General features: G+C 49.0%; 12 protein-coding genes across 12 annotated transcripts; 9 read left to right on the top strand and 3 right to left on the bottom strand.

Annotated features, from left to right (window-relative positions):
- The first annotated feature begins 10,750 nt into the window (after positions 1 to 10,750).
- EI90DRAFT_140092 (uncharacterized protein) lies at positions 10,751 to 12,111 on the top strand. Its single transcript, XM_039051763.1, has 4 exons — positions 10,751 to 11,066; positions 11,120 to 11,724; positions 11,800 to 11,936; positions 12,011 to 12,111. The coding sequence occupies exons 1-3, from the start codon at positions 11,018 to 11,020 to the stop codon at positions 11,872 to 11,874; spliced, it is 729 nt and encodes a 242-aa protein (XP_038909517.1). The 5' UTR covers positions 10,751 to 11,017; the 3' UTR covers positions 11,875 to 11,936; positions 12,011 to 12,111.
- EI90DRAFT_3002597 (uncharacterized protein) lies at positions 11,576 to 12,360 on the top strand. The gene is made up of 2 exons (XM_039056347.1): positions 11,576 to 11,724; positions 11,800 to 12,360. Exon 2 carries the CDS (start codon positions 11,871 to 11,873, stop codon positions 12,327 to 12,329), a length of 459 nt encoding a protein of 152 aa, XP_038909518.1. The 5' UTR covers positions 11,576 to 11,724; positions 11,800 to 11,870; the 3' UTR covers positions 12,330 to 12,360.
- Positions 12,361 to 12,465: 105 nt separating this feature from the next.
- On the bottom strand, positions 12,466 to 12,958 carry EI90DRAFT_2943027 (60S ribosomal protein L37; the record flags this gene model as incomplete). Its single annotated transcript, XM_039055282.1, has 5 exons — positions 12,466 to 12,502; positions 12,558 to 12,667; positions 12,726 to 12,773; positions 12,830 to 12,865; positions 12,917 to 12,958. Coding segments are annotated over 5 exons (273 nt in total), but the record flags the coding sequence as incomplete, so codon positions are not given.
- Positions 12,959 to 13,193: 235 nt separating this feature from the next.
- Positions 13,194 to 16,126, bottom strand: EI90DRAFT_3002603 (glycosyltransferase family 39 protein). Its single transcript, XM_039056348.1, has 12 exons — positions 16,043 to 16,126; positions 15,850 to 15,986; positions 15,493 to 15,797; positions 15,332 to 15,440; positions 15,115 to 15,277; positions 14,880 to 15,063; positions 14,713 to 14,826; positions 14,200 to 14,655; positions 13,812 to 14,144; positions 13,429 to 13,762; positions 13,301 to 13,376; positions 13,194 to 13,246 (listed from the first exon to the last, which is right to left on the bottom strand). The coding sequence occupies exons 2-12, from the start codon at positions 15,975 to 15,977 to the stop codon at positions 13,238 to 13,240; spliced, it is 2,211 nt and encodes a 736-aa protein (XP_038909520.1). The 5' UTR covers positions 15,978 to 15,986; positions 16,043 to 16,126; the 3' UTR covers positions 13,194 to 13,237.
- Positions 16,109 to 18,545, top strand: EI90DRAFT_3282462 (WD40-repeat-containing domain protein). The gene is made up of 10 exons (XM_039066903.1): positions 16,109 to 16,292; positions 16,357 to 16,541; positions 16,597 to 16,701; positions 16,751 to 16,827; positions 16,881 to 16,974; positions 17,029 to 17,182; positions 17,239 to 17,362; positions 17,414 to 17,632; positions 17,686 to 17,793; positions 17,841 to 18,545. Exons 1-10 carry the CDS (start codon positions 16,259 to 16,261, stop codon positions 18,229 to 18,231), a joined length of 1,491 nt encoding a protein of 496 aa, XP_038909521.1. The 5' UTR covers positions 16,109 to 16,258; the 3' UTR covers positions 18,232 to 18,545.
- Positions 18,142 to 20,764, bottom strand: EI90DRAFT_3084885 (uncharacterized protein). Its single transcript, XM_039062095.1, has 6 exons — positions 20,476 to 20,764; positions 20,380 to 20,392; positions 19,102 to 20,324; positions 18,961 to 19,051; positions 18,444 to 18,904; positions 18,142 to 18,396 (listed from the first exon to the last, which is right to left on the bottom strand). The coding sequence occupies exons 1-6, from the start codon at positions 20,686 to 20,688 to the stop codon at positions 18,295 to 18,297; spliced, it is 2,103 nt and encodes a 700-aa protein (XP_038909522.1). The 5' UTR covers positions 20,689 to 20,764; the 3' UTR covers positions 18,142 to 18,294.
- Positions 20,765 to 20,999: 235 nt separating this feature from the next.
- On the top strand, positions 21,000 to 22,535 carry EI90DRAFT_140122 (uncharacterized protein). Its single transcript, XM_039051764.1, has 3 exons — positions 21,000 to 22,015; positions 22,065 to 22,472; positions 22,522 to 22,535. The coding sequence occupies exons 1-2, from the start codon at positions 21,224 to 21,226 to the stop codon at positions 22,179 to 22,181; spliced, it is 909 nt and encodes a 302-aa protein (XP_038909523.1). The 5' UTR covers positions 21,000 to 21,223; the 3' UTR covers positions 22,182 to 22,472; positions 22,522 to 22,535.
- On the top strand, positions 22,203 to 22,780 carry EI90DRAFT_139867 (uncharacterized protein). The gene is made up of 2 exons (XM_039051758.1): positions 22,203 to 22,472; positions 22,522 to 22,780. The coding sequence occupies exons 1-2, from the start codon at positions 22,246 to 22,248 to the stop codon at positions 22,718 to 22,720; spliced, it is 426 nt and encodes a 141-aa protein (XP_038909524.1). The 5' UTR covers positions 22,203 to 22,245; the 3' UTR covers positions 22,721 to 22,780.
- Positions 22,781 to 22,947: 167 nt separating this feature from the next.
- EI90DRAFT_139545 (S-adenosyl-L-methionine-dependent methyltransferase) lies at positions 22,948 to 24,423 on the top strand. The gene is made up of 10 exons (XM_039051753.1): positions 22,948 to 23,230; positions 23,283 to 23,296; positions 23,347 to 23,367; positions 23,434 to 23,491; positions 23,541 to 23,626; positions 23,676 to 23,799; positions 23,853 to 23,885; positions 23,934 to 24,158; positions 24,208 to 24,296; positions 24,347 to 24,423. Coding segments are annotated over exons 1-10 (762 nt in total). The 5' UTR covers positions 22,948 to 23,120; the 3' UTR covers positions 24,349 to 24,423.
- A 1-nt stretch (position 24,424) lies between these two features.
- EI90DRAFT_139546 (uncharacterized protein) lies at positions 24,425 to 25,074 on the top strand. The gene is made up of 3 exons (XM_039051754.1): positions 24,425 to 24,512; positions 24,566 to 24,735; positions 24,784 to 25,074. The coding sequence occupies exons 2-3, from the start codon at positions 24,619 to 24,621 to the stop codon at positions 24,988 to 24,990; spliced, it is 324 nt and encodes a 107-aa protein (XP_038909526.1). The 5' UTR covers positions 24,425 to 24,512; positions 24,566 to 24,618; the 3' UTR covers positions 24,991 to 25,074.
- EI90DRAFT_139758 (uncharacterized protein) lies at positions 24,864 to 25,815 on the top strand. Its single transcript, XM_039051757.1, has 2 exons — positions 24,864 to 25,605; positions 25,666 to 25,815. The coding sequence occupies exons 1-2, from the start codon at positions 25,159 to 25,161 to the stop codon at positions 25,723 to 25,725; spliced, it is 507 nt and encodes a 168-aa protein (XP_038909527.1). The 5' UTR covers positions 24,864 to 25,158; the 3' UTR covers positions 25,726 to 25,815.
- A 35-nt stretch (positions 25,816 to 25,850) lies between these two features.
- EI90DRAFT_3084890 (uncharacterized protein) lies at positions 25,851 to 27,182 on the top strand. The gene is made up of 6 exons (XM_039062096.1): positions 25,851 to 26,111; positions 26,172 to 26,196; positions 26,248 to 26,352; positions 26,408 to 26,721; positions 26,777 to 26,926; positions 26,995 to 27,182. Exons 1-6 carry the CDS (start codon positions 25,906 to 25,908, stop codon positions 27,077 to 27,079), a joined length of 885 nt encoding a protein of 294 aa, XP_038909528.1. The 5' UTR covers positions 25,851 to 25,905; the 3' UTR covers positions 27,080 to 27,182.
- The last annotated feature ends 108 nt before the right edge of the window (positions 27,183 to 27,290 follow it).

A 27,290-nucleotide genomic window follows, 5' to 3' on the forward strand; every position in this document is an offset into this window, starting at 1 on the left:
TGGAAGCGGGTCCGGATGCGGGTCCGGGTCCGGGCTAGTCAGGGTGTGTGCCCTGACACAATCCTAGTCCGGAAGGACTAGAACTTCCAGACGTACCACATCTGGAAGGTCTCTCCATGAACAACCCCGAGTTCGAAATACTCAGGGAGTGGTGGAGAGTGTCATATCTGTGCATACCCGACCCCGACCCGACTTCCGGACCTCCACCCTCTTCACCTCCGGAGTCATAACCTACCGCTGCCGTTCCGATACTCACCTTCGGTCCTGGCAACACACCTCCTTTTACCCCCTCACACCACCTCTACTCCTCCCTTCCTCTCCTACCCTATCTCCATCCGCTCCAATACTCACCTCGGACCTGACTACTCTCCTTTCCACCACTCCTTCTCCCTTACCTTTCCCCTCTCTCCTCCCTCTGGTACTCCTCTGCCACCCTTCCACCAAGTTACGACCTTCCGCCGCTGTCCCATACTTCCTACTCGGACACCGCTCGTACCTTCGCTCTGAGCCTCCGTCATAGTCCCGACCTCGGACTTTGACTCCACCTCGGTCTTAGTCCATTGCATTGGTGACCTCATACTACGTAAACACCATTGCCAATATCCCTCAGACTTTCAACCCCGCCTCCATAACCTCCGTAAGCTCCGCAACCTCCGAGCTTCGCAGATCGCCTTTGGCACTTTCGCCGCCTGTAATGTATTTCTCGTGTTTACCCCTCATCCCTATTTGGACTACTGCTTCCTTCCATTCTAGCCAGTTAGTCATCATCCCCACTTCTCCTCATCCTCCTGCCCCTCTGGGCCTCGCCCTCCTTACCTCCTTTCAGACGTATCACAGGTCCTGCCTTATGACCTTCGGTACCGCTCCGCTTCTTCTACCCTTTGTTCCCGTTCGGACGTCTTCGTTCTGATTCGGTACCCTTTGTTTTCCTTGTGCTTTTGCCCCCTCCATTATATATATATCGGCGCTTGTACATACTCGTTTTGGTTCAGTCCGAAATCGACCTGAAATGCCCCCTAGAGACTTCCTGCTCACCTACTGTGAAATTAAGGACCAAATGGACAAACAGCAATGGCACAGCGCTCCGCTTGAGTCACTGAGGCCAAGGTCCCTCCACGCTAAGTCTCTGATTCCACTCCGGAGTCGTCTGTATCAGCCCCGTTCTAACAGAGAGAGAAATTCGAAACCGTAATGGCGCCAGCGCCATTAGAAATGCCTCCCTTGAGGGAGGTGAACCATCAAATCTGGTTGAAGGATCTGAACAAGAAATTTTGGGAAAACACCCCAAGATGTCCTGCAGCACTGCAGGAAGCACTAGCAACCAAAATAGATCACTATGTAAAAGCAGGATGGTGGTATCCTGCGAACAGCGAGCGAGCATGCCCGCTACTGTGTATCCACAAAGCAGATGGATCTTTGCGCATGGTAATAGATGCAAGGAATCATAACTCAAACATGATCCTCGACATCACACCAATGCCAGACATGCGACTGATCCAAGAATCAGTCGCCAGAGCAACATATCGATCCAAGATCGATATGTTGGACACGTATGAACAAATACGCGTGGATCCAGATGACGTCCATAGGACGACATTCTCTACGCCCCATGGGACGTACAACTCGAACACGATGCAGCAAGGAGACTGCAACACTCCCTGCACTTTCCAGCGCATGCTGACCTGGGAACTACAAGGAGAAGTAGGCAGATGCCTACTTGTCTGGTTTGACAATATATTCACCAGCACAAGCTCGGTGGAGAACCACAATAAAGCATTATTGTGGTTGTTCACTCACCTCAAGGGGGCAAAATTCTACATAAGCCGGAAAAAATTCCAGCCATTCGCTCCAATCCTAGACGTTCTAGGAAGCCGTGTGGACGAACAAGGCATCCACGCTCAAGTGGACAAAATGGAAAAAATCCGCAACTGGCGAGAGCCAGTAGACCACACAGGAGTCTGTCAGGGTTCAGCACCCTGCCCTAGGGTGCCCCAGACTCCCCAACCAATCCCTTCCTTCCATTCCTTCATTGTTGCCTTGTTGTTGCCTTTCTGTGTTGTGTATCCGCGCACATGGGATAGCGTGGGAACTTTCTGAGCGAGCAGCTCGCCCAGAATGTTCCCATGGGTCACAGCCACAGTTCTGGGCGAGCAACTCGCCCAGAACGTTCCCACGCTTACTGGGCACTGCCACCTGGATGTTCCCTCCGGGTCACACTACACAACTCTAGGAGCTGTATAGTTGTGGGCATGTGACCCATTCCTTTATATAGCAACCATGCGGGGAGATGAGACCTTTACCCTTCTTCTCATCTCATACCCCGCATAGGCAAGTGTATATATTATCTTTCCTTTTACTATACATCTCATACCCCGCATAGTGTGAGGACAGGTTAGATGGGGGTTGAGGTCAGGGAGCCTCCGAGTCTGAGGCCGGGCCCTGACAGAGTCCTAAGATTCCTGGGAATGGTAGAATATCTATCAATATTCATGCCAAACGTCAGTGGCTACACAGGACCACTGCAAACAATATGCTCAAACAAGCAGACATTCAGGTGGACACCACTCCACCAGAAATACTTTGACGAGATCAAACATCTAGCATGCAGGGCTCCGATCCTGAAGCCTGTCCAGTGGAATCCTCCGGAAAGCCTCTCAGAAGAAGAGAAGACCAAACTCCACATCTGGGTCATAACAGACGCATGCCCAGCAGGCATGGGCGCACTAATTGGACAAGGCAAAAAGTGGCAGACTTGCCACCCAGCCGCATTCATGTCCAAAAAGTTCACCAACACACAACATAGGTACTTTGCCTATGAGCTCAAGGCACTGGGCATCTCGAAGCACTCATAAGATGGCAAGACGATCTCATGGGAGGCTGTGAATTCACAGTAATCACGGACCACAAAGCTTTGGGATATTTCAAAGCGAAAAACCACAACTCAGGTAGACACCTGAGATGGCAAGCCTTCTTTGCAAGCTTCAATTGTGAAATAAAATACATGGAAGGCCACAAGAACAAAGTGGCAGATGCACTCTCACGGTACTATGCCTCGTCAATGGATGAGGATCTGCATTTCAATGACTACGTGTTGGTGGACATCCATCTGGACAAAAATGCAGAAGATACTATCCCCGACAGAATCGAGGAATACAAAGAACTGCTGCTAAGCAGTACCCTGAGTAAAAACTCAGAGAGAAAGAGACTCGCAGCAATACATGCGAGAAATACCCTAGAGGAAGCTCTGGGGGGAGTGATAACCTAGAGGAAACTCTAGGGGGGAGTGCCCAAAATCTGGAAGAAATCATAATTCCAGAAGAGAACCTTCAAAAACAATTCGAAGGAAAAGACCTCATTGAGGCAATAAAATCTGGATACTCGCAAAGCCAGATCCACCAGGAAATCCTAGAGAACCCGGGGAATCTCAAAAACTTCTCCATAAAAGATGGGCTGATAACCCGACTTGGAGAAGGAGGAACGACCCAAATAGTAGTCCCGAAAGGGAACTACAAAAGGAAGTCCATTTGAGGAATAATCCTCGAAAACATCCATGAAACACTTGGACACTTAGGATCCAAGAAAACAGGGGAAACCCTCCATCGATACTTCTGGTGGAAGTCGATGAGGAAGGATACCCACAAGTTCTGCAGGTCTTGCAGAACTTGTCAAACAACAAAGAAAAGCACCAGGAGAAATCCTGGACTGCTTCACCCACTCTTGACCCTGGAGACACCATGGTCATCAATAGCTATGGACTTCACAGGTCCATTCCCAACAAGCTTGGGATATGATTACCTCTGGGTAATCATTTGTAGGTTGACGTCCAACGTCCACCTAATTCCAATAAAAACAACAACGAACGCACTAGAACTAGCATTCGTATTTCTTCATGAAGTTGTAAGACTCCATGGTCTACCACACTCGATCATATCAGATCGAGTCTCGAAATTCACGTCAAAATTTTGGTGCGAACTACACCGAATACTCGGTGTGCAGTTGAAATTCACAACTGCATTCCACCCACAAGGCAATGGCCAAGTGGAAAGAATGATACAAAAAGTAGTACAAATACTACGCACAATGGTTAGACCAGATCAACACAACTGGGCAGCGAAACTGTCGATGGTGGAATTTGTGATCAATGTGAGCTCAAACACATCGACAGGATTTACCCTGTTTGAATTAATCTATGGCCATATGCCAAAGATGTGCCTAACAGCACCACCCTCAGACTACCTGGGAGTAAACAACTTCACCCAAAAGGCAAAGGAAAACCTCATGGCAGCACACGACGCGATAATACACAATCGCGCTGCTCAAACAATCCAGGCGAATAAGAAAAGATGCCTGGACCCGCCTTTGAGAAAAGGCAAGCTTGCATACTTATCCATGGATAAGCTGAACCTACCCAAAGGAAGGGCAGGAAAACTAAAGCCCTTATACATAGGGCCTTACGAAATTCTGGAAACATTTCCAGAGACGTCAAACTACGTCCTCAAGTTGCCACCACAACTTGAACAACACAGAATCCACCCAAGATTCCACGTATCCTGGCTCATACCTCACGAGCCAAATGACCAAGAAATCTTCCCAAATAGGGAAGTAAACATATTCTACGATTTTGGGGAAGACCCCGATCGCAAAGCAGTAGTTCGCAAAATCTTAAACCATGCATGGGTTCACAATGAACTCTGGTTTAAGGTTAAATGGGAGCTAGGGGACACCACATGGGAACCCCTAGGAAATTGCAACGACCTCGTCCACCTGGACGAGTACCTCACATTACAAAATGTGAGGAACCAGAAAAACTCCCCATCAAAGAAGTCAGGGAACTCTCGGCATCACTACGCCCCCAAAAATGGAGGCGGAGGAAGTAAAGCCAAGGGACGATGGCCCACAGCCAAGAGTGTGGGAAAGTTCTGGGCAAGCAACTCGCCCAGACAGCCACACCATGTACTAGAGATCACATGGGCCAGGCGAGTAACTCGCCTAGACCACGTGAACCACAGGCTCACATGTAAAAGCACACACGACTGCAGCAAATCCCACACACGCAAGAACAAAAACCCCTCCCACCACCACAAGAAACATAATGACGAAATGTCGTTCTCTGGGGGAGGCAACCCTCGGTTCAATCCAAACAAGCCACCGGACATCGAAATACGACAACCCAGGGAGCAAGGCTCTCCAGAACAACAACAACACCAGGCACAAATAAGTGCCATGGACTACACGATGCACGCAGCACAAATGAGTGCCGCAAACCAACAACCATCCACGTTGCTAACAGGCACCGCATACCCCCAGCCTCCTCAGAGGGGCTTCCAACCATACGTGGTGCAAACTGCACCAATGGCGCAACAAGCACCATTCCAGGGGCAGCATTTGCTGCTGCAGCCCCAGGTATACTCCCCAGGGAACTTCCCTGGCCAGATCAACCCCTGGATCGGCCAATTCGGCCCAGGTCCAACAACACCCCAGCCAAATGCAGGCTGGGAATCAGCCATCGCATCAGCAGTAGCTGCTCAGACAGGTCAGCTCCACGAGGAGCTGAAAGAGATGAAGTCCCTCGTAGGAGGGAGATGAGGGAGTGACAGCGGCTCCTCATCCAGACCGTCCAAACAGGCATGGTCTGATAACTTGAGGGCATCAGAAGACACCTGCAACCATTGCACCCACTGGAGGCACAAATACAACAGAGCACAAAGAGATGCCGAGGGCATCTTCGACTCTCTGAAAGACACAGAGAGAGAGGTCGATCTCCAAAAGAGGGAGATCGAATTACTAAAATGCGAGCTCAGAGAGGCACGTGCACTGGCAGACCTCGCTGCCAAACCCATTATGATGGGGGCCTCCCAGGTCAGGGGGAGGGGATACGGTTCCGGGCCTCATGAGGCACGACCCCACATGGGGACTAGCGCACCAAGGGGTGGGGCACCGACTATCCCGCTGTCAGGGTTCAGCACCCTGCCCTAGGGTGCCCCAGACTCCCCAACCAATCCCTTCCTTCCATTCCTTCATTGTTGCCTTGTTGTTGCCTTTCTGTGTTGTGTATCCGCGCACATGGGATAGCGTGGGAACTTTCTGAGCGAGCAGCTTGCCCAGAATGTTCCCACGGGTCACAGCCACAGTTCTGGGCGAGCAACTCGCCCAGAACATTCCCACGCTTACTGGGCACTGCCACCTGGATGTTCCCTCCGGGTCACACTACACAACTCTAGGAGCTGTATAGTTGTGGGCATGTGACCCATTCCTTTATATAGCAACCATGCGGGGAGATGAGACCTTTACCCTTCTTCTCATCTCATACCCCGCATAGGCAAGTGTATATATTATCTTTCCTTTTACTATACATCTCATACCCCGCATAGTGTGAGGACAGGCCAGATGGGGGTTGAGGTCAGGGAGCCTCCGAGTCCGAGGCCGGGCCCTGACACCCGCCACCCCGTGGGCAGGCGACCCTGTCTGGGTTGCATAAGGGCCCACCCTCAGAAGGGCAAACCCATGTCGAGGGGAAGAGGGAGAGCGGTAGGCAACCAACAGCAGACCCTAAAACGGGGACCACTGCCAGAGGCGGCAGGCCACTGAGTACCTCAGCATCCTATGGGCAAGCTACCCTGCAGGGAAGTGTCCACATGTTATACGAGACCGCCAAACTCAACAAGTTTGGCAAAGTTGAAGCTCCAGTCGATGTAACAATCAACCCCAACTTCCCCATGAGGAGAATAGCGGGGTCAGAAGCAGCGCACGATGCCACATACGCTTGGTGGACAAGCATGAGTGGGAAAGAATTCGTACACTGGTACGAACAGGCTGAAGCCGCCTTCAAAAGCGGCAAGGTACACAGAACCCTTCGCGAAAAAGTGAAGGAAACCGAGAAATACTTCTTGGGACTCCCGAGTATTGCAAGACTCGTGGAGGAGTATAATTCCCCAGAGAACAAGGGAAAAATCTCCTGGGAAAGTCTAGGCAAAGCCACCTATCTAAAATCCCAGTTCAAACCACTCAGGACTCCTGAGGAATGTGCCGCAAGAACTGCGGAGCGGGAAGCGAAAGCTTCCAAATACCGGGAAAGAGACGCAAGTCTCCGTGCTGGACAACCAGGCCAACGACCACCCTTCCCCATGGGAAGAACAGTAGACCTACCATACTCCACACCTGAGCCAAGTAGCTCAGGAACACAACAACCCGCTCCCACCCAGGGAGCGCCCACTTTGTCAAGCCCACAGCTCGACAATGTAGCCCAGGCTACGTCATCACATCCGATGCAGCAATCAGATGTCCAGATGAACAACCCAGAGGAAAACCCTCCTCCAGGGCAATGACTCCACCCTTGAGGAAAGGGAAAGTGACATGGTAATATGCCATCGAGGTGCCCATTCCCCCAACTCAAGGCCCCGCACACAATACTGTATGTGAGGAACCGCAAGTAACAATTGTGGAAATCTCTACTTCGTCAAAAGACCCACATCCACCACTGCTCATGTGTAAACACCACTTACACATGAACCCTCACAGAACAAGTGAGGAACACCAAAGACATACAACCTTTGGGTCGAAATTCATTTTCGACAAACTCCACTACTTTCCCCTCTGCGATACCCATGTATCATCGTTCACTTCAAAGTGATGGCCCACACTCACTTATTCCTTAAACCTTTTCTCTCTCCTTCACCGACATGTACAAAATCGCCCACTTTAAAGTGGCGACAACAAAACACTCATTGATAATTTCAAACTCAATGTAAATCAATTCTTAAAACTTTATTTTCTTCACCATTAACCTTGTATGCATCGCAAATGCAATGCAAGGGGGGAGAATGTCAGGGCAATAGCCCCAAACCCCAATTTGTATGCAGTAATTGACCAGAAATGGATACCAGACCAAAAATGGTGAATAACATCAGTTTTTCTGGTGATGTACAATGTTTTTTATGGTAAACGGCCATTTTTACCAGATTGGTATTTGGTCATTTACTGATTCGTCGTTGGTACTTTACGATCTTTGGCATGGTACAATATGGGTCAGAGAATATTCATTTATATGATAGTTAATACACATAGTGTGGCCATCAGAAGTGACCCACAGGCGATGCATGAGCAGTACAGTACCAAGAGAGATAGAACGGTAGTGGAAAACTCGAAGCATTTTATGCGAAAAAGAGCAGAGGTGGGATTGGGGAGTTGAATGAGTCGGTGATAGCAGTCTGAATAAGAGTGAAAGGAGTTAGCACAAGTGACCAGAGACAAGTACTGTAAAAAAGTAGTAGTTAGTACATGGGTTATGACTTTTGGGAGTGATAAGCGATGGAAGACATAGCTAGGTCAAATCCCTGATGGCTTGGGCATCGGCATTACTGTCAGGGCTCGGTCCTTGATTGGGGACAGCCTGACCTCGGCCCTAGGTGTGTGGGGTGTTCTGGGTGCCTGGGCACTAGACCCTGTCCTCAGCTCCTCAAACTCACTGAAGGGACTAAGTGGGGACTGAGTTGTCATGTATTACAGAGGGTAACTACAACTTGCCTAAGAGGGACTGAGTTGAGAAAAAGGGTAAGTTTCCCTATTCCCCGCTTGGCTACTATAAAAGGGAAGTGTACTGTACAGTTCGTAACGTGACTCTGGGTAGAAGCCGAGCATGTTCCCGCGACTCGGAAAAGGTGTCACATGGGTTAAGGCGAGTTGCTCGCCTTGACCCACGTGATTTTTCCCGTGGGCTTACATGCGGGCTGAAGTTGTGAGAGATATGTAGGGATGGGGAGGTCAGGGAAGAGGGGGAAGTCTGGGAGGGTGGTTCTGGGGTGTGGTTGGGTGCCCTGACAGCGGGGTCAGGGGCCAATCCCTGACAATTACTCTGCTTTTTCCCTTGCTGTTTGTTGTATGGAATGCTCCATGCTCGATCGCATCGCATGATGAGTTGTCAATATGGCTCTTCGGGTTGGGCATTCAGCGACCCACTCAATTTCATAGTCTCACACTCAGGGTGTTTTGAAACAAGCTTTGAGAGTCAGTTAGAATGGAGATCCGCAAGAGCAATAAAGGGACCAACCATGTAGCTTCTCCAAGGGCATCGAGTGTGCGTGAGACTGCATGCCGGACATCATGCCCAAGAAGGCCATGTGAAAACTTGGCCTCGCAGATCAGGAGTTTTGATTTTCTGTGCAACAGAGAGATCCACAGATCGGGTGAGTCCCATGAGTATATGCTATACTCGTGAAGAGGAGAGTGCATCGCAATCTAATGAAGGACAAAAGACACGTGGAAAGATGTGTGATAGGATGCATGATAAGGCATGTCAGATAAGACTGATGATGTCGGAATCCCGATGGTTATGGCTCATTTGCCATGGAAAGTGTGTTGCCTCACTAGTGGAGCAATATAACAGGCTAAGAAGTCTCAATGAAGCGTGTTTTTGGGCAAAATACACGATAGCATTTAAAGTCGAGAGGAGGGCAGATGGTGAGAGGCAAAGGTAAGGGACTTGGAAGTTGCTGAATGCAACTTACGTGCCACAACTGTTAATGCGTCGCTCCAAACTGTCAACGCGTCACTCCAAACAGTCTGCTGTAGATTCAAACCCCCATGTTGTCAGGGACAGCTCCGAAAGCGGTGAGGTCCCGGCATGCGGGACTCGGTGGGACAAATAGCGGCTGTGCATAGCGGCGATCCCGTCGTGGGGTGAGCATCCCCGACCACTTAGTCTGAAGTGGAAATGTGAGTTATCATTAAAAGGGAAGGCTACACTACTTGCCTGAAGTGGAAATGTGAGAAGAAGGCTACTTCTTCGGTTCCCACTCCAGCTGTTATTATATACATGCGGGATCGATCATGTGGGGTGCACCACGTCACCCTTGCACACAGCCACGGCTCTCCGGGTGCCTCCGTGGGAGATCCCGAGAGGGCCCACTGTGGGTGCAGGGCGAGTGCGGCGGCGGTGGCGGCGATGTAGGGGTGGTAAGATACAGGAGGGGAAATGGGCATGCGCACCGGTGATACATTGAGCAGCGGGAAAGGTGGTCCATGTAAGAGAAAGAAAGAAAGAAAGAAGGAAAGAAAGAAAGGAAGAGAGGGAGAGGGAGAGGAGGGGGGAGCGGTGCGGAGCAGGGAAGCGGAGCAGGGATCGGGCGGGGCGTGTCGGGGGATGCCCTGACACATGTCCATCGAAGGACACTGCTTATCAAGCATATAGTACTTGAATGCACTCTCCTGACTTCGAATTTCCTGGGCATCAAGGTGCCAACGACCCACATCCTGGCTCTCCTGCAGAGCTGATGACAATGCTGCACTCACTCAAATCTCCTTCATTTCTCTCTCAGACACAACACAAATTATCGCGAACTTAGCATCAGTATCATCGGTATGTGGCAGGTTTCGTTATAGAACAGCATCGCTGCGATGGGGAGTTGTAGGCTGTAGTATTGAGCTTGCACAGCCCACCTTGATGTCGACGATGATCAACTACATCGTGCTTTACTGTAAAACTGGTGTACATAACATGAAATCCTACACTATGTGTCACGTCGCTCAATACCATAGGATATCTGGTAAAAGATGGTACACAGAACTTGGTTACCAACCCTCGTCAGGTGAGTTGGTACATTACCATTCCTCAATTACCACCCGAAACTTAGTAAATGGTCCTTTACCTACGAAAACTTGGTAATTTACCAGAGTTTACTTCCCACAGTGTAGTACTGTCAACAATGAAGCACATTCGAGAAAAAGCAAACCTAAAGTACACTAATATAGGTCACTACAAACAACATCCTATGTTTATTTGCATACTATCTTCATTATGTGCAGAGGAAAACATCCCGCTGTTTTTTGGGATAGCTAGCACAGCCACAAAACTGCGGTCACAACCTCGGTTGCCGACCCTCAGTGACAAACGCTACTGTCAAGGTTAAAAGTCCTTGCTGACGGCTTGAATTTGCACCAGAAACCCTATTAGCTCGTCTTCCTCGTGTCTTCGGATCCGTACTCTCCGTGATAACTGCCCTCCCCTCTAACACTTCAGTACATGATGCCAACTGACGAACAGCTTCTGCAAGAGATTGCGCGACTAAAGAGTAGGTTTTCCACCTCCCTGTCCCAACGACAGGCGTCTCACATCAGCTCCCAGATGCCATTTCGCGCAAAACAATATCGCAGAGTCCCTTGTTAAGCCATCGCAGCGTTCTTTCGACCCACAGGGCTCAAACTTATACACCAACTCATGAGCCATCCCGCGAGGTCACCATAGATGGCACAGTTTTTACAGCCTCCAAGCGATCCCTTGTCCGCAAGCACAATAGCGATGATGCATCATCAACTCCGCCACGCGACCATATTACAATCTCGACGGGTACCACTACGCCACCAAATGCATCAACATCTCATGATTCTTCCAGCAACATTGTGTCATCAAGTTTCTCGTCCACTTCATTGGCTCGACAGGCCACCATGGTACGAACGAAACGTGGCAACTTGGTTGCCGCCAGCAGACTAGGACGCTCTGGAACGAACCTTTCGCACTCTCGCCACTCGGTCAAATCATTGTATGTAGGACCTGGATTTCATTTAAAACGTCGAGTCATTGGCCAAAATCGCCGAACGCGTTCTGATAAGTCAGTTTTCCTTCTCCAAGTCTACCATTCTGTCACTGCGCTAATGAGGAACCCAGATCTGTCCCTCGACCGCCTAAGCCATCGTCTCTTGATGAACCATGTAGAAAATTCACAACACGAGGTACAGCTTATCCGTTTTGTCAGTCCATTAGGTATCTTACGAGAACGTTACTGGGCATTCGGTTGCTGCACTCAGGGTTCTGTACGAATGGCTTGCACTGCCCATATCAGCATAATCCTGAAAAGGTCGCTATTTGTCCTCGCTTTATGAACGATGACTGCAACAACAAACCCTGCCTACTCTCTCACATGCCAACTCCTGAACGTGTCCCTGTGTGTGTCCACTTCTCAAATGGAGCTCGCTGCAACAAAGGCTCTTCATGCAAGTATCCTCATGTTAAGCTTAGTCACAAGGAGGGTATCTGCCGCGATTTTGCAATCCTAGGTTACTGCGACCGTGGCTTGCACTGTGACAGGCAGCATGTTCGAGAATGTCCAGATTTTGCAACCTCCGGGTCTTGTCCTAATTCCCGTTGCAAGTTGCCCCACATTATCCGAGCGAAACACAATGTGGATGATTCTTCAGTTGTGCAGCCTTCCAACCTTCAACGAGATGAACTGGTAGAGACGGACGAGTTCATCCCATTGACGTTTGACGAAAGCAGCGAAGATGGGTCTTCATACAGCGAGAGAGGGGAGAATGAAAGTGGCGACGAACCTACTTGACTCCTTTCTCCCTAACAACCCTCACATGTACACTTGTACAGATCAAGATCTCAGCCAATTTATTTATGTGTTCGTTAGGAAAGGAACGCATCTGTCATTATCATCATGGAGGGCAATGTATAGATATATAAACTGGTCAGGCTTCTGTCAGCTCTCGCAGGCGGCGAACGGTACTAGTGGGATATAGTGATCAGGCACCGCAGACAAGTGGAACGAGGACTATAATACCTTCGCACAGTGGCAGCCGCCGTAGTAGACACCGTCCAGGCACCACCAGCAATAGACTTCTTGCAGCCTCGACATTTCCATATACCCACATGCGTCCGCTTGATAGCATCCTGGAGGTACAAGCCAGTATTCAGGAATAACCAAAAAAAGGGCCGATGGGTTAAATACCTTGCCACAGAAGGTACAGGTGTACCGGGCGTGCTGTGTGATTTCCATCTAAAATCATCTCAGGAATGCGAAGGATATTTCTAATACTTGGCACAAATCCATACTTTCTTTACTTGTTTTCGAAGGGAAGCACCATATCGCTGAATTGCACGGTCAGGCTTGGGTGAAGCGATCTTAGGCCAACCACTTACTGTTCCATACTTCCCAGTCACCCCAACCTTTTTCGTACGTTTACCCTGGCAGAAATGAAGCAATCAAGTTCCGGGATAATAGTGCGTCAGCGCTCCGTTCACGCACCATCTTAGAACAAGGACTGCGAGCAGGCTAAAGCTGTAACAACTGGCAAGTTTTACGGATCTCGCCGTCTCATCATGTGATCGTCAAGTCAATATTTAGGTTCAAATTTTTTTCAATTGCTGAGCACACATTACGATAAAAACTACGTATTATGAGCATTGACTAAAAGCCCTGCCAAATCATGTAGGGTTCGATACACCCATCACAAGCCCAAATCACGTACTCTACAAAAAAACTAATCAGCTACTGCCGTGCTTTCTACGCATCGCGGACCTCACCTCATGCTCTTTGCCAGCAAAATGAAGCGTCCAACTGGATAGAATGCGTCGTTTGTTTACCTCCTCACCCGACAGTCTAATTCATTTCCGTAAGAGTGGGATGGCTTATGATAGCGAAATACACATACCCAGGTGTGCCATACGTCAATGGAGAGAAGAATACAAATGAGAAAGTAAGAATAGTAAAGAGCACCGCCGTAACCACAAAACCGCGGAATCCGAAATCGGTGTAGGTGCGGGCCTTAGACCGAGTGAAGCCCCGACGCTCAATAGAAATAGGGTATTCGATAGACTCTGTCAAGAGGAAGTTCAACACTGATCCTGCTACCAGTGCTGATGAGAGATGCGCCGGTAGATAGTGATGTACGAATAACTGGCGATTCATGAGGAAGAAAGGGAAATAGTGACATGCCCATGCCGCAACAAAAAATCCAGTGGAATTTATAAGTCGGTTGCGGATTCCTGAGACAATTTTGAGTTAAGATCATGAAGAGGTTTGGGGCCCGCCCACCTTCTGGGATGGGTTTGATATTTCGCCTGCGTGCCATTAAATCCGCCCCAATAATTCCAGCAAACACAGACAACGCCATCACACAAATCCACCAACCAAGTGGATTCCCAGCGAGGTATATCTGCTGTTTTTGTTCGTTCTCGGTCCAGAAACTGATACCACTAAGGAGAAACGGCCAGTTGATAGGTCCAGTGGCGTATGGGTGTGATGCCGTCAGACCGGCGTTGTGTTGAAGCATTAACAATTGTAGCTCCCCAAACTTGCGGAAGAAGGACATGCGCTTAACTGTCCTGGGTGATGTAGCCTCTCCACGGTCATGAGCTTCTAGTCCGTCTAGGAAGCAATCATTGTTCAGTGCACAAAATGGATCCATGATTGGGGGGCGTACTCTCGTCTGCAACTATGGTATCCACAAACCAAATAGTTGATCGCTCTTGTGTATTTTTGTTTCCATTGATCTCCTGTTGACCAAACGCCCAACGTGGCAAAGGTTCTGGATGTGTCCATAACGCAACCCGTGTTGGGATATGAATTAAACGGAAATGACCAGACTTCGTCTTCCAGGCTTGGCCATCGTCTCCATCAGCGATATTGACTTGGAAAAGCGTGTCGTTATAACGACTGTGGTCATCTTTGGCTAGGGTTGTGAATTCCTGATTGGTGGGCATCAATGGTGATGCAACGTCGTGCGTCAAGAGATGGGACTGGGTATTGACGTGAAGAAGCTGTATGATATCACTGTGACGCACGACGCGCCCATGGCCTGCTTCTGGGAGAGCCTTCGTTGGAATGATCTGCCAGTGATTGTTTGTGTCGTTGTGAGGGTATCCGGTGACCTGTTGGCCTGGGTGAGAGGTGAGTACTCTTCGTCAAAGCATCTCGAGCTCAATACAATAGTTACCCTGACTACTGATACGCCCATCTTCATAGCGGAGAGGATACATCTCAATATGTGAGTGCAGAAATACCTTTGTATCTCTATGTTTCAAGACGATAATATCGTAATACCGAATTTCTGTCCGATAAAATTAGCTAGCAGATCAAATCGGTGCCCATTGTCACACATACCTTGGCTGTCCATCAACAGCTCATTTCCGTGAAGTGTTTCTTGGAAAGCAGGGCTCATGAAAGAATCGCCAGGCCCCGAATACTTCAGAACTTTGAAGTGGATCCAAAAAAAGGAGAGATACACGCAAAGAGGAAGCGCGATAAGGGACAAGGCCCTTGCAGAGAAATGTCTCCACATGTGATCCTTCAATCACCCTTTAAGCCAAGGCATAATTAAGATACAGTAAAAGCGTACCATGGTATACCCCTTCTTGTAATCAAGGATGTCCCAAAGATCCACGATGACAGCAGAACCGATGGTTAAGAATGTAAACAATCCTACCATCTTGCATCCCAGGGTGCAAGCGAGGAAAAATCCAGTGGCCGATAACCAAAGCCACCATTCGCTTGTGAACTCACTGTCGTAAATGTTATTTAGCCGACTCCCCAAAATCAACGACTAGAACACCGACTAATATCTTAGCTTCCTGAATCGGATGTAAGAATAGAGGGACAATGCCATGAAGAAAACTAGAGCAGCGTCAAGAAGGATAAGGCGCGTCTGTGCAACATGGGCATTATCTGCAAATCCCTAGTATCAGCAAGAGTAAGACGATCTTGTCGATAGCCCTACCTAAAGCAACAAGGCTTGCCGAAAATGCGGCAATCGCGATAGGGAAACCAGTTTCCCTCATTGTGGCGTACACAATTGGTACGGTGAGACTCCCCAACAGCGCAGGAAGCGCCCGGATGCCCACATATGGGACGTTGTTCTTCGTGTAGCTATCACCGATCTTTTCGAAATCGAATTTACCATCAAATCCGACGAACCAGGCTGCCGCTCCCAATAGCAACTTGGCGAGTGGTGGATGGACATCAAAGTAGTACTCTCGATTAATGTAATGCCCCGCGAATTTCCCGAAGTGCACCTCGTCGAAGCTGCATAAATGGGGTGAAAAAATTTTTCATTGCGCAAGATGATCGTGCGCACACCACTTCATCAGGGTGATTAAGTTTGTAAAAACGAAGCAAAAGGGCAATAAAGGTGACAGCGCAGGCGACTATGATGGAAAACTTTTTGGTTTCGAACGGGGATGGTGACGTTGGGTTCGACACCATCCGTTGGCGCTGTACACACAACACTTGAGTGGTGAGTCCACAGTTCAGATGGCATTAGGACACACCCTTGGGACATCTGGATCTGACAATGTTGACGGCCTGCTGCGGTCACTTTCGGATGATGTATTCTGTTGAGAAGTGCGATTGCGGAGTCCACCACGATGTTCAGCCATGCGGACTGGTCGCTGTTTGGGTTGGATGGAAGCAAAACGGCTCGTCAACAACAAACAACAAATAGCCTTGTACCAGAAGTGTTGCAATTCTTAGCGCGTTAGGTCACCATGGAAAATAATGGCGTTAGCTTTGAGAGCCTTGGTACGTCTGACAACGTGGACGACCATTATCTTCATTGCACCAACTGCGCTCTGCATTTCTTAAGTGGATGATGTTGACTACTCCCTCGGAGGACAAAGTTCGGAGAGAGCCAGAGCTGAGAGCCGTGCACTCCTAGAGGAGCTGGATCGTCGTAAAGGAGCGCGTTCGTTGGCGGTGCCTACAGATGACGCGAAAGTTAGAGTGCGTCTTCGTGAAATCGGACAACCAATAACACTCTTTGGAGAACGGGTATGTAAGGACATTCATTATGCATGTTGTACAAGGCTTAGATGGCTTGTGGAAGGCTCCTGATCGCCGTGATCGTCTGAAACATCACTTGTCACAAATGATGGTTGCTGACGGAGAACTTGCCGAAGATGAAGAGTCTGAGGGATCCAAATCTGACGAGGTAATGTCATCTAGTCACGTCTGTTTCAGCAACTTTGACCGACTTTTAGGAGGAAGAATTCTGGACAGCAGGAGGAAAGGACTTGCTCGAAGCTCGGCGAAAAATTGCAGAACTGTCTCTTCCCAGGTGTGATTTTATGTTCGTTTGTACAAATTTCCGATTGGCTGATCGTTCCCAAGAGCTCGCGCAAGATTAGCCCACCAGAGAATAGAAAGCAAACTTCCACTAAGTCGCACTATCGATACGAGGAAGGAAGTGATTTCCCAACTCAAAGTGAGTGCGGCATCAAAGAACTGACCCTCACATCTTTAAGTGGCCTTGATGTAGACCTTTAGCCAACTAGGATCTCAAATTGGCGATGAACGTTGCATTTCACAGGCCCGTTTCTCCCCAGATGGGAAGACACTGGCAACGGGAAGCTGGTCGGGTCACATCAAGTTGTGGGATATCCCCAATTGTTCTCAGAAGACACACTTCCAAGGTATGCTCATTTTAATGGTTTAGAAATGACGAATTGCTTATTCGTTGGCCGGTAAGGCCATACTGATCGAGTGGGTGGGATTGCATGGCATCCAAAAGCCACTGTCAGCCTCAGCCCGGAAACTGTGAATCTCGCCAGCGGAGGCGGGGATAAATCTGTTTTGCTATGGTCACTTACCCTGTAAGCTATAAGATGTTGATCTCCCCATTCAACTTCTTATCGAGCCTTAAGAGACAAGCCACTTTCGAAGCTGCGTGGTCATGAAGACCGAGTTGTTCGAATGGCATTCCATCCGTCAGGACTATTTATTGCCAGTGCTAGCTTTGATGGTACCTGGAGGCTGTGGGATATTTGCCGGGAGTACCCTGTCGAGATTCTGCGGCAAGAGGGTCACTCAAAGGAGGTTTATGCCGTCCAATTCCAGGATGATGGAGCGCTTGCGGCTTCCGGGTATGTATGGTTCGTTAATTCCGTCGAAATGAGCATGCTTATTTTGCCTTCAGTGGACTCGATGGCATTGGTCGTGTGTGGGATCTACGAACTGGCCGCACTGCCATGGTATTGGATGGACATGCACAGGGAATATTCGGAATTGATTTTTCTCCAAATGGGTATTCTTCAATTTACGATGTTCCCGCCCTGCGTTGACTTTAATCAGTTTTCAAATAGCGACTGGTTCAGGTGACGATACTATCCGAATATGGGACATGAGATCCTTGAAAGCACTTCACACAGTCCCAGCCCACAAATCGACGGTCTCAGATGTCAGATTCTACAGACAACTGGTGAACCCCTATTACAATATCCTTGACCCAATACGGGTGCAACATCTGCAAGGCAATCCCTACGAACTAATTACTAATGGGATATACCTTGTGAGCTCGGGCTATGATGGGCTTGTAAAGATCTGGTCTGCAGATGACTGGCAGTTGGTCAAGGCCATACCAACGGATGCAGGCAAGGTGATGTCTGTTGACATCTCCCTGGGAGGGGAATACATTGCTTCGGGCTCTTGGAACAGGAGTTTCCAGCTTTTCGCACAAGAATAACTACTGTCGCAACAAACATAATGTTCCTGTGTATTACATCGCGGATGGCGCTATCAAGGTGCCTCAACCGTTTGATGACTTGATTTTCTGCATGAACCCCGAGACGCGACCGATTTCGGGGACAGTGCCGTCACTTTCCATCGCAACAAGCAAATTCTCAAGCATCTGGGTGGCAATTGAGTGCATAAATTAGTACTTGAGACAACACTCACGGGCTCCACGTTCTCAAGAGGAACACCCGTACACAGGCTAACAAGTTTCTTGCATTGCAACTCTTTCTCTGCATTCTGTCCCTTCATGAAACTCAGTCGGTCGCTGATTATTTGATTCGCATGCGAGTGCCAAAACCGTTTCCTTCGTAGAGTTGTTAGAGACACTGGATAATCGTCTTCCAGGAGAGGCGGATCCAAGCTGCCACTTCTTGACGCTGTCCCTGCTTTAATATGGAAGAGGTTTTGGTCAGAATCTCTTGCTCCCTTCACATTTTTGATGCGTTCCAAGATTTGGTCTAACTCCGAACATGCGGCCTGCCAATGCTGGATAAGTCTGCGCTGAGAGGCAAGTTCCCGAGTAGCGGTGCGAAGTCGGTTTTGAATATCATCTAGCTGTTTCCGCTTGGTCTCGGCTTCCTCATTAAATTCAATATCCAATCCCTCGATGATTGACAATACTTCTATAATATTAGCTCAGTAATCCAAGAGGCAAGCAAGACCAACCAAACTAACTGACCATTGCTTAAGTCCTTCCTTCGTCGAACAGGAAGAGTAGGGCCGGTGCGGAGTGCAGAAATCATATCACCCGCTTTGCTGGCATCAAGGCTCTAGTCAGGCTGGTCAGCGGAAGCAATTGAAAGATAGTTTGACAGCCTACTCCATGCTCGACGCCGAAATCGCCAGGTCGTAATCCGAGCTTATTCGCCAACAAAGGATTGGCACCGACATCTAAGAGATTCCGCACCAGGCTTCGATTCCCGACCCTGGCGGCTAGATTCAGCGCGGTGTCTCCGTGAAGGTCTGGGAGATCTACTATGCTCCTCAAGCCTTCAGCACCCTCATTACGAGCAACATATTCCAAGATAGTCTCCATGTAATAGCGTGCTGATGACGCTCGATTCTTCACGCCAGCCACAAGTGCAGCATGATGGAGGACTGACCGGGATAATGCATCCACTGTACGAATCGATGCCGATAATAACTCAAGGACACGGGGAAGTGATTGTGATGCAAATGCCGCGGACGAAAGTATTGACCGGATCAAAGGGGTCTCTCCCATGTTGTTACCACGATGGATGTCTGCACCTGCATCAATCAGAGCTTCCATTAAAGAGATCCGAGATAGATTCGCAGCCCAATGAAGCGTGGTGTGCCCCTCGTCATCAATTGTCATGTTTATTCCTTCTAATTCGATATCAGTTTGGTGTGTCAGTTGCTCAAGAACCATATTCGGCTGCTGATCATTGTTAATATGAGATAGGATAGTTCGTGACCGACTGCCAAGGATCGAAGAGCGTGACGCATGCGAGGGGCTCGGTTCGGTTGCAAAGCGAGTAGTGGGGTCAACTGGTGACAGTACACGCTTGGTGGGGGGAGTCAGTGTCTTGCCATCGCTCAGCTTGTCCGCACCATCCTGTAAGGAACGATGTGGGTGAGTAGATTTCGGGAGGTCCTCCCGCAACTTCTTTTTGAAAAAAACGGCGGAGGGCCGGGGATGAACTGGAGAAGAAGTGGATGGCGCGCTATTGGGGAATGGCGACTGTAAGTGGCCATCGGTTGTTTGTGGAGCAGGCGGCCTCATAGATTGGTACGTCGAAGGACTCATCTTGGCGGCAGACTGAGGCGTCGATGGGAACGACGCCTGATGGGATCCAACATGACTCGCCGTTGATGGAGGTGATGACTGGTAAGATCGGATAGCATTGGGTACTGGTAGTCGGGGCATAGAGGCATTTGGGGCAACATAGTCGAACAAGGGCGCCAACAGAGGTGCGACGCCGAATTGAGTGGCCAATTCACGTCCTCGCTCCAGAGGAATCCATGTGCCCTGGTACTTCCCATAACCTCCTTGAACAATTTCGTGCTTTCCTGGGAGTATCTCTTGACGATAAGATATGAATTAAAAAAGTTTAACACAAGAAGATGGCCAGAAAACCTTTCTCTAAAATCTTTGGGAGGGCGAAAAAAAGAGGGTTGTTCACGGGGAGGATCATCATCGATGTGCACATGGAATATGAGGAAGAATTGATACCTTCGTACGCCGGCCTTTGTCGATTCCAGCAACCTTTAATATCTGTGTAGCGTTGACATACGAGTCCACCCGACGGCGCATCACCGCAATGCCGCGGACCATGCACTCGAATACTTGTACCGCAGAGTATATGGCATTGTAAATGCGCGGAGGCGCCAGCGCACTGCTTTGTGGTCCAGTTGCATGTTTCTGGGTTATGCTGTGGTCCGACATCGGAATTACGCGCACACGTAACTGCCTGCGCGTCGATTTCGATGTGTCCAGACGCGTCAGGCAAACGAGATCGGTAACGTGACCCATTACTTAATGTTCTCGGGAAGTTCTGCTGTCACAACAAACACTCGGCACGGTCAACATTCACGCGGTGCCCCTGTTCAAACCAATGAGGTCCATAACATCTGGAGGGAGGATGGTGTAGTGTAGTGGCAACGCCGCAATGCCGTAAGCCCAGAGGGGGCTGGCCGGAAGAGTGCGGGCTGCCATCGCCCCAACCCTTCTTCTCTCTTTCTCCACTACTTTTTGGGATGATAGTGGTAGCGCCAATGGTGGCCCCCGTAAGCCCTGTGGGCACTGGCCGGAGGAGTGCGGGTTCCATCACCCCAACCCCCCTTCTCACTTTCTCCACTACCTCTAAGAGTGATGAGGCGTGATAGTGGTAACGCCAATGGTAGCCCCGTAAGCCCAGACCGAGCCCGCCGGAAATCATCACCCCACTTCTCTCCACTACCTCCATTACCTACGGCCTCTCATGTCTTTAGTTCACACACATGAGCTGGAAGCCCCCGACACTCAATGCCCTGCGCTGCCTCCTGATTCATCGGGCCGCCGGCTGAGACAGGATCAAGCGATGATACCCTTCGCCCCGCAAAAACTGCTGACACAAACATCGACACTTCTTGGGGCCGCACTACAGCAGCAAATCGCGCGACCCCTGCACTGGGGGTCGCGTTCCCCTCTTACGACTTCACTAATTCCGCTTTATTTTCCTCCACATCACCTGATACTTGATCCAGCACTGGTAATATTATGTGTATATTTGTCTATTTACAGTATCTGTGTCATTTCTTCAACCATCTTATCCACCATCCGATATTACTCGATGTCTCTTCCAAACTTCTTTCACCCGTGTCGCTACAGTACGGCATATGCCGATAGGCACACATACTGCCGCACACAGTACTTCAATTTTAATACTTCAGCCAACGGGTTATTTGCAATGCTCAGCAGAACAGGCTCTACCAAGCGCAAGCACCCCGACCTATCAACGCAGGATGGGATTAGTCCACCTTACATGACTGCGCTTGTTCAGCGAAACTTCGCAAAATTATGGACTGCGCCCGAATTTCCAGCAAAATCGTCGCTCGATGATGAAATTTTCAGCAATGCAACTGATGGGAATGATTACCATCCGAGCTTCAGGGCTGAAGAAGCGCTGTGGAATGCAAAATCCCGAGTTGTTCGGTGGAAAGGAAACAGCATCAAGATTCAAGGAGACAAAGTGTTCTATCATACCGCACAGATACAAAATACGGTGTTCCAGGTCATAATGGGTATACCTCCATCATATGTATAGCTGATTAGTGTGTTAGGTGGGAGACTACGTCACAATTCCCGCCGGTTGTTTACGCGAGCCACCGGCTGTGGAGAAAATATTTTGTGATCAAGCATCAAGGTCATCCAATCAGGACGCAAACACGAAGTGGTGAGTGAAAAGATTTTCTGGTGCCCCGAGCTTGAAAATGTTTGCATAGGTACGCACGCATTATCCAGATGTTTCAAAGGAAGCACGCAAAGATGGCGCATGTTCAGTGGCTTGTGCACTCCTCAAAAACCATCTTGCTGGAGGCTCATCACCCGCGCGAACTTCATATCACAAATGGCTGTAACTCGATCACCGCTGATCTAATTGAGGATCTTGTTCACGTTCAAATGCTGCGCGTTAATGAACGCGTCCCTAGATACTCAAAAGAGGATCCTGGAAACCTGTACTTCGTTAGGTATGATATCCGACATACCCATGACATGATCCTGAAGGATATCGTCCAGGCGATCATGGGCATCCCTGGATATGTCTTTCCATAGTTCCCCCCGGAAGTGGATCCATATCAGCTTATACGGAATCCTACTTGCTCGACATGTGTTGAACACAGAACCCTGGATATGCAGCACCCTACACCGCTCCGTAGTGAAGAAGTCCTTAAAGTCAACAGTCAAATATATCACAAGTTTGACTATGCGCTCATGATCTCGTCATCTGGTATCTGTGACATCGTGCAGCTCGTTCACATTGCCCCAACGAACGACATCAGGGTAGTATATTTTAAGCGTGGCAAAAACGTGGGTGTCCATCGATTTTCCCCGAATCTTCAACCCTTCAGGTGATGATCCAGAGAGATGTATATCCAGTTCAGGAGGAAGTCAGACTATGCACAGATTCTGGATTGCTGGGGAAGTGTATGGTCCTTGGCCAAACTGAGTTGGAACGTCACACGGACTGGAATCATCTCCTGCTACAAGACCCATATCTGTTCTACATCCCAGACACTTTGGGCAGCAATACGGCAGATCTGCCATTGTCTTGCGTTGTGTGTCGTGCAGAATGATCTCGCAAACACCCTCATTTTGCTTCGGCCTTACCAAAATTGATGGATGTATTCTGTGGCGGTGGCGGTGTTTCACAAGCCTTCCAGTTGGCAGGAGTTGCAACTCCTCGCTGGGGTATTGATTCTTCACGCTCTGCATGCGAAACTTTTCGGTGAGTGCTAACTCAATCTTCGCTGTGACATGACTCATTTGTCTCATCCCAGATGCCAATACCCAGGTAACGTGGCTGGTAGATGCTTCCAAACCGCTGACAATACTCCATTCTAGAGGCCAGAGTCTTTAATCAATGTATTAGCAAGCTTTTGCGGTCTATCATCCAGATTGGGACAACTGAACATGCTCTACCCACGTCAGGTGAAGTGGACATCATGTCCATAACACCACCTTCTGCTGGTTTCTCGGGTTTAAACCGGTGTGCAGAGTTTGTGGGAATCACAGGCCGAGACTCATCGCTTGTCTAGATTTCGCTCGAGTGGTGACAGGAGAAACATGTTGATAGCGTCAGGTCTCTCGCTTGTGGAATGCTTCAAGCCTACATATGTCATAAGTACGCCACTTCAACTCAGTGCCATCACCAGTTGGTTGATTTCTGGTAGTTGAGAATGTTATAAACATGGCGCGCTTCCCTTTGCAGGGTAAAGACGCAAAGAATGGGAAAATTGAAGGCGGAATAAGTTGGGGGGTCCATAAATTCGTCATCCGCACACTTCTAGATCTTGGGTAGGTAAAACCGCCTGCAAATTTGGCTAACGCTCATCATCGAACCCTGGTAGCTACCAGGTGCGATTTGGAATACTTCAGGCTGGGTAAGCACTTAAAAGAGCTCAAGTCATTATCGAGCTTCACCTTTCCAGATTCTTTGGTGCGCCACAACGCCGAGAGAGGATGATTTATCTTGCATCTCAAGGGCATGCAGAGCTTCCATATTTCCCGTGCGCTACGCACCAATTCCCGCAGACCCACCACATTTCACTACCAATCTACCAACAAGTACCAAACAGTGACACCGGGTATACGTGCTACGCTCACCACCCAGTGACTGTTGGTGACGCAATTTCGGACTTACCAGGATTCCATTGGTAACATTTTGTTTTCTGCAGCTCCGTACACGAACTAACCTTTTGCCAGGAAAGACCCTCTTCCTCAAAATAATGCTCCAATGAGTCACACAGCATTTGATGACCTTGCAACCATCACACCGAGAAAGGGCCAATTCTGTGGGTTTCACGATGTAGACTACCCCACCCCACCGAAATCACCTTATCAGGAGTGGATGCGGCTTGGATCAACTAAAGTCACATACCATAGAACCATTGTTTACGGAGAACTAACGACTTCAAGGTCGGTAGCACTGTTCCAGGATTGTTGCAAACTGATAGGCCTCTATTGAAGGGTAGTTAATGTGCCTATCTTTCCCGGAGTGGACCACCGCGGTAGGGAACTGAAGAACAGCATATGAGCAGGGATCCTGATGAATATCCGCTAGCCCTGCCGCAGCAACTGAGTGTTCCTGCATACATAGGTTCCACGGGGTCCGCCATGAAGAATTACTTATATCCGGGGGGTTTCGGCCGTGTGGAAGAATATGGGTTTTTCCAAACAACAAACGCCGTCATCAGTCCTCTTCATCGTCAAGGCCAATGCCTGCATCCCTCAGTATGTGATGATCTGCTACACACATCAAAGACTGAGGTCTGTCTCCAGCAACGGCGGGTTCTGACGGTGCGAGAGTATGCCAGAGCTCAAGGGTTCAGTGACAGCACAGATTTTAAATCCGTTCTAGACCAAGATGAAGACGTGAGTCGCCATATCGATATTGTTAGGGGGCGTGTTATTTTTGTTCATGGTTCTACAGAGATACCGTATTATCGGGAATGCATTACCAATCCCACTTGGTATGGCAATTTCTAGGGAAATCCACTCGAGAATAGTAATGTCAAGCCAGGGACGCAGAACTGGGGGCTGTCAATGTACACGTGAACGCATACATGATCCTTGACTCGAGAGCTCTAATATAGTTTAAGGAAACGGCACAGACTAGTGAACGGAATTAATGACAAAAGGTGTCAGTGGGCAAAGATGGCAATTACACAATGTGCCATTGATTTCTCGGTTGAGGCAAAGGAGCTGTGCAGAATGATTGAATTGAAAATCCAAACACCGAAACCAACGTTCAACACCATCGTCCGCACTGTCCCCAATGTCATATTGAATGCACCCTTAGAAAGCATTCGCATGTCGCTCCCCTCTAGTCCTCGCCCATCCTCGCGCACCTCCAGGATCCCCGTCTCTACCCCTACGGCTGAACTCCCTTCCCGCAATCACAACACTTTTGGCGTCGAAGCGCCCACATCCCCACGTCCGGTGTCCATTATTGACGATGCATTATCAGATGGGCGTACCTCCCCAATATTATTCGATAGGCGGAGATCCTCCGCGGCACTTGCGGCGTTGGCGGGGGAAAACAGCCTCCTCCCACTACCAACAGTTCTTGAGAATGACAAAGGTTCAATCTCACCCGTTTCGGTGAGTCCTTTCTCCCTTACGAGGGGATTCCTTCTGCCTACTGGGCTTACCGTGAAATAGAGTAGGAATGGTGCATTCAATGGTAAAGAGAGTCCAACAAGAAGCATGTCACGTTCGTAGCTGCCTCTGGCGAGCGCTCCCCATTCTCATTTATTTCGTTCCATCACAGGTATACCGATAAGCTCTGTAGGTAAGTGATGGACAGGTAACTAACCGTGATTTTAATAAGCTATCGGGACTCGAACAGGACACGCTCGAGCGCTCGCTGAGGAACCCGTCAACTACGACACCAGTCTTGATATGGATCCCTTTATTTCATCGCCATCCTCAGCTCTTCTGGGACGGCACTCCCTGCCTCTTACGCCATCATCCCCTGCGTCATCTTCTCCAAACCCATCACGACGATCCATGATGATCACTGGCGGCACTACAAAAGTGCTTGCAGACCTGCAGGCCGGAGTGATTAATGCTCGAAATGCATTGGAAAATACCAAGGCACAGTTAAGGTGAGAGGTGATTTTGCTGTACTACCTTCTGCCCGTAATAACGGGACCTCTTAACCGCAGATTATCTCAGCGCACTGTGGCCCAAGTTCGTACAACCGCAGTCGCAATTTACCTTGCGCTGATTATTGCCCACCAGTTAACCCGTCAAGTAGAGGACCTAAAAGATGGTCGTGATCGTCTGCGGCTAGAGAACGAGGCTTTAAATAATGTAGTCGCTCGCAAAGAACGGCTACTGCAAGAGGTATCCCCGATTATCATGATCAGATTTCCGCTTCTTATGACATCCCACCTCACAGGTCTTGGAACGTGCCCGGAAAGCGGAAGCAGAGGCGGGTTCTCTAAAAGCAAACTTGAAGACGACTTCTGCTGAAGCCAAAAAGTCTTTGCGGGAAATGGAAGAAATGATGAACCAAGCCACAACCTCTTCCCAGAAGGCTACCCGTGAGTATGTAACACTGCGGGACAGTGTCAAAAGCATGATGGAAGGGTGGCAGCAGGAGGTTAAACTGCTCAGAGATGAAATGGCACGTAAGGAGAAGGTATGGAGAACTGAGTCCGAGGGGTTGGCAGCGAAATACCAACGGCTGATTAAACTCCAAAACTCCGCAAAGTGCGTCTACGTCCCCCATTAACCAACGCTTCTCGACTGAGAAACCCTGTCATAGAGCGGAACAAAGCAACAAAGATTTGTCTTGTCAGGCTGCCCGAGACTTAGATGACAAGTTTTGCACTCATGTGGAGAACGCACTTGCTAAGCTACAGAAGGATATCAGCCACAGCAACGTTCAAGATGAGTTAACCGATAGATCACTGCGGTCAGTCCGACTCTCTTCATCATCTTTAAGGTCCTTAAGGAGTTGTGTCCATCTCTATTTGTTAATAGAGAGATTTCGGCAGAGCTAGCTCGGATTAAACGGCTAATGAGGGGTAGCGCTTCAGGACGATTTGCATTTTCGAGTCATGTTTAGTTGCTCCATTTATGATTCATGCCTCCATGAAATTGTACATAATCTTAATTTTCAGGTGTAATTATGAAGAGTACCAACGTTTGACACACAAATTATGTTTTAGATCATTCATGGTCGGTGGGTCAAGTTAGCATTATGCACAACGGCAGTGAGTGTTTGTTGACTCGAGCCTAGCAAAGTGTTCAGGATATCATGCTAGCCCACGCTGAGC

Source organism: Cantharellus anzutake (genome assembly GCF_015039405.1).
Source record: "Cantharellus anzutake strain C23 chromosome Unknown EI90scaffold_107, whole genome shotgun sequence".
Classification (NCBI taxonomy): domain Eukaryota; kingdom Fungi; phylum Basidiomycota; class Agaricomycetes; order Cantharellales; family Hydnaceae; genus Cantharellus; species Cantharellus anzutake.

Coding starts and splice junctions, on each gene's coding strand:
- EI90DRAFT_140092 (XM_039051763.1), top strand. CDS start 11,018: ATGATGCCAACTGACGAACAGCTTCTGCAAGAGATTGCGCGACTAAAG. Junction 11,067..11,119: donor AGAGATTGCGCGACTAAAGA/GTAGGTTTTCCA, acceptor ATCAGCTCCCAG/ATGCCATTTCGCGCAAAACA. Junction 11,725..11,799: donor TAGAAAATTCACAACACGAG/GTACAGCTTATC, acceptor TGCTGCACTCAG/GGTTCTGTACGAATGGCTTG.
- EI90DRAFT_3002597 (XM_039056347.1), top strand. CDS start 11,871: ATGAACGATGACTGCAACAACAAACCCTGCCTACTCTCTCACATGCCA.
- EI90DRAFT_3002603 (XM_039056348.1), bottom strand. CDS start 15,977: ATGGTGTCGAACCCAACGTCACCATCCCCGTTCGAAACCAAAAAGTTT. Junction 15,798..15,849: donor AATCACCCTGATGAAGTGGT/GTGCGCACGATC, acceptor CCATTTATGCAG/CTTCGACGAGGTGCACTTCG. Junction 14,145..14,199: donor TACCATAGTTGCAGACGAGA/GTACGCCCCCCA, acceptor ATTGCTTCCTAG/ACGGACTAGAAGCTCATGAC.
- EI90DRAFT_3282462 (XM_039066903.1), top strand. CDS start 16,259: ATGGAAAATAATGGCGTTAGCTTTGAGAGCCTTG. Junction 16,702..16,750: donor AGGGATCCAAATCTGACGAG/GTAATGTCATCT, acceptor ACCGACTTTTAG/GAGGAAGAATTCTGGACAGC. Junction 17,633..17,685: donor GGAGCGCTTGCGGCTTCCGG/GTATGTATGGTT, acceptor TTTTGCCTTCAG/TGGACTCGATGGCATTGGTC.
- EI90DRAFT_3084885 (XM_039062095.1), bottom strand. CDS start 20,688: ATGTCGGACCACAGCATAACCCAGAAACATGCAACTGGACCACAAAGC. Junction 19,052..19,101: donor ATTTCGGCGTCGAGCATGGA/GTAGGCTGTCAA, acceptor CAGCCTGACTAG/AGCCTTGATGCCAGCAAAGC. Junction 18,905..18,960: donor AAGGAAGGACTTAAGCAATG/GTCAGTTAGTTT, acceptor CTAATATTATAG/AAGTATTGTCAATCATCGAG.
- EI90DRAFT_140122 (XM_039051764.1), top strand. CDS start 21,224: ATGTCTTTAGTTCACACACATGAGCTGGAAGCCCCCGACACTCAATGC. Junction 22,016..22,064: donor TACAAAATACGGTGTTCCAG/GTCATAATGGGT, acceptor TTAGTGTGTTAG/GTGGGAGACTACGTCACAAT.
- EI90DRAFT_139867 (XM_039051758.1), top strand. CDS start 22,246: ATGTTTCAAAGGAAGCACGCAAAGATGGCGCATGTTCAGTGGCTTGTG. Junction 22,473..22,521: donor GGAAACCTGTACTTCGTTAG/GTATGATATCCG, acceptor GATATCGTCCAG/GCGATCATGGGCATCCCTGG.
- EI90DRAFT_139545 (XM_039051753.1), top strand. CDS start 23,121: ATGGATGTATTCTGTGGCGGTGGCGGTGTTTCACAAGCCTTCCAGTTG. Junction 23,368..23,433: donor GGCCAGAGTCTTTAATCAAT/GTATTAGCAAGC, acceptor TACCCACGTCAG/GTGAAGTGGACATCATGTCC. Junction 23,492..23,540: donor GGTTTCTCGGGTTTAAACCG/GTGTGCAGAGTT, acceptor TCGCTTGTCTAG/ATTTCGCTCGAGTGGTGACA.
- EI90DRAFT_139546 (XM_039051754.1), top strand. CDS start 24,619: ATGAAGAATTACTTATATCCGGGGGGTTTCGGCCGTGTGGAAGAATAT. Junction 24,736..24,783: donor GCCAATGCCTGCATCCCTCA/GTATGTGATGAT, acceptor GTCTGTCTCCAG/CAACGGCGGGTTCTGACGGT.
- EI90DRAFT_139758 (XM_039051757.1), top strand. CDS start 25,159: ATGGCAATTACACAATGTGCCATTGATTTCTCGGTTGAGGCAAAGGAG. Junction 25,606..25,665: donor GTTCAATCTCACCCGTTTCG/GTGAGTCCTTTC, acceptor ACCGTGAAATAG/AGTAGGAATGGTGCATTCAA.
- EI90DRAFT_3084890 (XM_039062096.1), top strand. CDS start 25,906: ATGGATCCCTTTATTTCATCGCCATCCTCAGCTCTTCTGGGACGGCAC. Junction 26,112..26,171: donor AATACCAAGGCACAGTTAAG/GTGAGAGGTGAT, acceptor TCTTAACCGCAG/ATTATCTCAGCGCACTGTGG. Junction 26,197..26,247: donor CTCAGCGCACTGTGGCCCAA/GTTCGTACAACC, acceptor ATTGCCCACCAG/TTAACCCGTCAAGTAGAGGA.